This window comes from Somniosus microcephalus, chromosome 8 (assembly GCF_052327205.1).
Source record: "Somniosus microcephalus isolate GS21.2 chromosome 8, FLI_Smic_1.0, whole genome shotgun sequence".
Taxonomy (NCBI): domain Eukaryota; kingdom Metazoa; phylum Chordata; class Chondrichthyes; order Squaliformes; family Somniosidae; genus Somniosus; species Somniosus microcephalus.
The window spans coordinates 13,050,493-13,056,492 of NC_140994.1; the positions used below are offsets into that span (position 1 = coordinate 13,050,493).

Here is a 6,000-nt window from a genome sequence, read left to right on the forward strand (position 1 = left end):
AGTGGGTTCAGGCTGTCGGGAGGCGCAGTGCCGAGGAATTCATTCACACCTGGGGGGGGAGGCTCGCCACACTTCCTTTTTAAAGAACTTTTGGTAGCCTATTTGAGCTGGGAACATACGGGGAAAGGAATCACCGTCAAATTTAAACTAGCGAGGACCACTTTGAGATGTCCTGAGGTTGTGAAAGGCGCACTCTAAATGCAAATTCTTACTTTCTTTAAATATCTGTTTTAAGAATGGGATTGAGGTTTACAGGGAATGATGGAGATAGTGACACCCTCCATGGAACCCCATGACTCCTTGGCTGGCAGAGCCACCAACATCTAAAACCAATCAAAGGCCGACTTTTCACTTAAAACAAATATTTTGTATTTAAATTAATCCTTATCCATATTGTCCTATGAGGAGAGATTGCGGAGACTAGGCCTATATTCCATGGGGTTTAGAAGAATGAGAGGTGATCTCATTGAAACATATAAAATTCTTTAGGGCTCGACAGGGTAGATGCAGGGAGGATGTTTCCCCTGGCTGGAGAGTCTAGAACCAGGGGTCACAGTCTCAGAATAAGGGGTCGGCCATTTTAGACTGAGATGAGGAGGAACTTCTGAGGGTTGTGAATCTTTGGAATTCTCTGCCCCAGAGGGCTCAGTCGTTGAGTATATTCAAGACAGAGATCGATAGATTTTTGGATATTAAGGGAATCAAGGGATATGGGGATCGGGCGGGAAAGTGGAGTTGAGGTCGAAGATCAGCCATGGTCTTATTGAATGGCGGAGCAGGCTCGAAGGACTGAATGGCTGAATCCTGCTCCTATTATGTTGTATCACATCTTGAACATTTCAAAGCACATTGCGCAATGAATTGTTTCTGCAGTGCGGTCACTCTTGTTATCTAAGCAAATGCAACTTTAGGTAAGTTGGAAATGACCCCCTCCACCACCCCCCTGTGTCTTTAGTATTGTATTTAGTTCTGATCACCCCGTAATAAGGGAGGCATTTAAGGCCTTAAAACAACAACAACTTGTATTTATATAGCGCCTTTAGGGTAGTAAAACGTCCCAAGGCACTTGACAGAGCCACATAGGGAGAAATTAGGGCTGGTGACCAAAAGCTTGGTCAATGAGGTAGGTTTTAAGGAGCGACTTAAAGGAGGAGAGAGAGGCGGAGAGGTTTAGGGAGGGAATTCCAGAGCTTAGGGCCCAGGCAGTTGAAAGCACGGCCGCCAATGGTGGGACGATTATAATTAGGGATGCTCAAGAGGGCAGAATTAGAGGAGCGCAGATATCTTGGGGGGGTTGTGGGGCTGAAGGAGGTTACAGAGATAGGGAGGGGCGAGGCCATGGAGGGATTTGAAAACAAGGATGAGAATTTTGAAATCGAGGCGTTCCCACGATGCTGAAAGCTGGGAAAAGCGGAATGAGTTCAGAAGCAATGGAGAAGCTTGAACTGTTCACCCTTGAGAGGACGTCACTGAGAAGAGGCCTGATAGCGCAATGTAATGTGAGAACACTGGCGATCGATACCCTGACAATATTCAGCAAGGGCATCAGGCAAATCCCTAACTTCACAATCCCTCATCAAGTAGACATCTGGGATTTGCCACCCGGTATACTCCAGGAGTTAATGATACCTAAATCTGGCGCACCGAGCAGTCAACCAGTTTGGATTATATTAACATTTACACTAACAACCTTCCATCAGGATCCACACAAGCTACTAGAAATGGAAAGGACATAGAAAGTTTTCTTTCCTGCAGGGAGTGGGGTAGAAATCGGACCTCGTTGTGCCCATTTTACAGGAGGAATGAGGGTAATTTCGGGAACCAACATCCTCAGCTAAAGGACGCCTGAAAGACATCCGGCCTGATATGGGCAGCTACCTATATGTAAATGAGGGGCCTAGTGCTGGTTTTAGGCCCCCACCGGGAAATTTGCGCACAGCAAGCTCCCACAAACAGCAATGTGGTAACGACCAGATAATCTGTTTTAGTGATGTTGATTGAGGGATAAATATTGGCCCAGGACACCGGGGAGAACTCCTCTGCTCTTCTTCGAAATAGTGCCATGGGATCTGTTTACATCCACCTGAGGGAGCAGACGGGGCCTCAGTTTAACGGCTCATCCAAAAGATGGCACCTCAGACAGTGCAGCAGTCCCTCAGCACTGCACTGGGAGTGTCAGCCTGGATTTTTGTGCTCAAGGCTCTGGAGTGGGACTCGAACCCACAACCTTCTGACTCAGGGGCGAAGGCGCTGGCACCGTGGTAGTCAGTGTAGTGCCTTGAGTGCTGGCTGGACTTCTGCTCTTTTGTAAAACGGGCCTTTTCTCACTTACTTCTACAGAAATGTGTCTGTTCACTTACCAGCCTGAGCTGCTATATCTGTGAAGGTGCCGTTTCCGTTGTTCTTGAAGAGGAAGTTGGGGCCGTTCTCGTTGTCGCAGAATATGTCGGAGTGGCCGGAGCTCACGATGGGGCCAACAACGACTCCGCGGCCACCTGGGGTGGACGAGAGAAGAGAGAGATAAAACACAGGCAGAAAGATGGGGGGTGTGACATGAATCAGTCATTCATGAAATAATACTGAGCGGCCTGCGTGTGGCGCTGTCCAGGGAGAGCATAAATACTCAGGCACGGGCCCAGCTTGCACAGGACATTCTTAACAGGAACTAGTGAAGGACACAACTAGACCTCCATGTTGTAAAACAGTTGATTAAAGCTTTGTTTAACGCTTAGACCAAGTGCCTAGTAGTTTTCTTACGTCAGGGTGTCAATAGGTTACTGAGAAACTGCTGCTGTAACCGTGTGTAGTGGAAAATCAAACTCAACATGCACGGTTTATCGGATCAGCTGTTTCACCGTGTCCAAAAACAGTAGAACCAGAGGACACAGCCTGCGCTTGAAGGGCAGGGTAAACTCAAAACTAATCTGTGGAAATAATATTTCAGTGAGCGAGGGGTCAATCTGTGGAACAGGCTTCCGGGGGAGACGCTGGAAGCAGTTAGTATCGATTCATTCAAATGGAAATTAGATGGATTTATTTCAGAAAATAATATTTTGGGATAAATTGTATGAGTCATTTGAGACATGACGTGTGGTGAGTGTAAAGAAAGAAAGACTTGCATTTCTGTAGCGCCTTTCACGACCACTGGACGTCCCAAAGTGCTTTACAGCCAATGAAGTACTTTTTGAAGTGGAGTCACTGTTGTAATGTGGGAAACGCGGCAGCCAATTTGCGCACAGCAAGCTCCCACAAACAGCAATGTGATAATGACCAGATGATCTGATTTTGTTATGTTGGTTGAGGGATAAATATTGGCCAGGATACCGGAGATAACTCCCCCTGCTCTTCTTCAAAATAGTGTCATGGGATCTTTTACATCCACCTGAGAGGGCAGACGGGGCCTCGGTTTAACGTCTCATCCGAAAGACAGCACCTCTGACAGTGCAGCACTCCCTCAGCACTGCACTGGAGTGTCAGCCTAGCTTTATGTGCTCAGAGTCCCTGGAGTGGGACTTGAACCCACAACCTTCTAACTCAGAGGCGAAAGTGCTGCCCACTGAGCCACAGCTGACGCAATGTAGCAATGCTCGGGAGGAACAGGAGACTTTGGACCTCTGGTTCCCAAAGCTCTCCCCCACTGGGGGTTTTCCTCGCCTTATGTCTGGGTCTGTTGTAGACTCATCGATAGAGATTGATCGCTGTGATTAGTCAACAACTCCATTATCGTGGGATCGTGGGACTACCAGGATGGTAGAAGGTGAACTAGATGGACCTTGGCCTTTTAACATCTAGCAATCTCTACGTTCTAGTGTGACCAGAGTCACGGGGTAACGGCTGATGCTCATCACTGTATGCAGGGAGTTAGCAATTTTGGTTGATGGAGGGTGCGAAGAAGGAGGCAGCAACCAAAAGCCAGGCTCCTCCTTATAAAGAGGGAGTGGGGAAAATGAAAATCAGAGGGCCAGTTTCCCTGCATTGCCAACTTAGCTTATTACAGACAAGAATCGTTAACGTGGGACAAATGAAAGAAAGGACTTACATTTATATAGTGACGTGCAGGATGTACCAAAGCGCTTTACAGCCAATTAAGTACTTTTGAGGCGTAGTCACAGTTTTAATGTAGGGAAACACAGCAACTAATTTACACGCAGCAAGGTCCCACAAACAGCAATGAGATAAATGTCCAGATAATCTGTTTTTTAATGATGGCGGTTGAGGGCTAAATATTGGCCGAGGCACCGGGAGAGCGCTTCGAATTATGCTGTGGGATCTTTCACATCCACCTGAGAGGACAGACGGGGCCTGGGTTCGCCACCTCCAACAGTGCACTGCACCCAAGTGTCAACCTAGATCATGTGCTCAAGTTTCTGGAATGGGGATTGAACCAACGATCTTCTGACTTAGAGGTAAGAGGTGCCACCACCGAAGCACGTTCATACCATCCAGCGCCCATGGTATTAGGGTGGGAAGACTGAGTTTAATAATGGAAGGGTCTACTTCCCTTTCCACACATCCTGTAGCTGACATTATACAAGGTCCTTGTCGCATCTCCAGATAATGAGTGAAATCCAGGCACTCTCAGTGCTACACATGACCAACGGGGCTTGCTACAGACAGAACAATGGAAACCCAGAGAGCTGAGATCAAAGGTCCACCAGCATGTCCTTTTCCAACTAATTTTCTTACGGCACAACAGTAAGAAGTTTTGCAAACACCAAAGAGGACAGTAAAGTACTTCAGGAAGACGTAGACAGGATAATGAAATGGGCAGACAAGTGGCAGACGCAATTTAATGTGGATAATTGTGAGGTAATACACTTGGGAGGAAAAACAAGGAATGGGAGTATACACTCAATGGAAAGACACTGAAAGGTGTAGATGAACAGACGCCTTGGGGATTAAGTACATAGAAAGAAAGTATGAAGGACTTGCATTTATATAGCGCCTTTCATGACCACCGGACATTCCAAAGCGCATTACAGCCAATGAAGTACTTTTTGAAGTGTACTCACTGTTGTAATGTGGGAAACGCGGCAACCAATTTGCACACAGCAAGCTCCCACAAACAGCCATGTGATAATGACCAGATAATCTGTTTTGGTGATGTTGATTGAGAGATAAATATTGGCCAGGACACCAGGGAGAACCAGATAAGATAATTGGCAAAAGAACCGGAGGGGGAGATGAGGAAACATTTTTCTACGCAGTGAGTTGTTGTGGTCTGGAAGCAGATTCAATAGCGACTTTCCAAAAAGGAATTGGATAAATACTTGAAATGGAAAAATTTGCGAGGCAATAGGGAGATTGGGCAGTGGGACTAATTGGATAGCTGCTTCAAAGAGCCGGCACCGGCTCGACGGGCCGAATGGCCTCCTACTGTGCTGTAAGATTCCATGATCTACCGTCAATGTGCCAGTATCCCATGGCGTCATTTCTCGTTTGTCAACTGCCGTGTACTTCCCAAGCATTCAAAGCCACAAACTCCCCTTCACGATCTATATTAGGGTCGCGTCCGACCACAGAATTCATAATCAACTGACTTATTGTCCACTAGCTGGAGTGCCCGGCGGTGTCGAGGCTTTTTCGAGGGCATGTTGTTGTTGGAAGAGAGCGAGCGACTGGGGGGGAAGAGAGCGAGCGACTGGGGGGGAAGAGAGCGAGCGACTGGGGGGGAAGAGAGCGAGCGACTGGGGGGGAAGAGAGAGAGCGACTGGGGGGGAAGAGAGCGAGCGACTGGGGGGAAGAGAGAGAGCGACTGGGGGGAAGAGAGAGAGTGACTGGGGGGAAGAGAGAGAGCGACTGGGGGGAAGGGGGGAAAAGGGGGAGGAAAGGGGGAGGAGGGGGGAGGAAAGGGGAAAGGGGAGGAAAGGGGGAGGGGGAAGAAAGGGGGAGGGAGAGGAAAGGGGGAGGGGTGGAGAGGGGGGGAGGAAAGGGGGAGGGGGAGGGGGGAGGAAAGGGGGAGGGGGAGGAGGGGAGGAAAGGGGGAGGGGGGAAGGAAAG

General features: G+C 48.4%; 1 protein-coding gene across 1 annotated transcript in view; it reads right to left on the reverse strand.

The window, feature by feature from the left end:
• LOC147113322 (cartilage acidic protein 1-like) overlaps positions 1 to 6,000 on the reverse strand; it is a 270,647-nt gene that overhangs the window by 178,073 nt on the left and 86,574 nt on the right. The window contains exon 5 of the mRNA XM_085996116.1: positions 2,361 to 2,495. Coding sequence (XP_085852242.1) covers positions 2,361 to 2,495 — 135 coding nt within the window. The remainder of the gene's footprint in view (positions 1 to 2,360; positions 2,496 to 6,000) is intronic.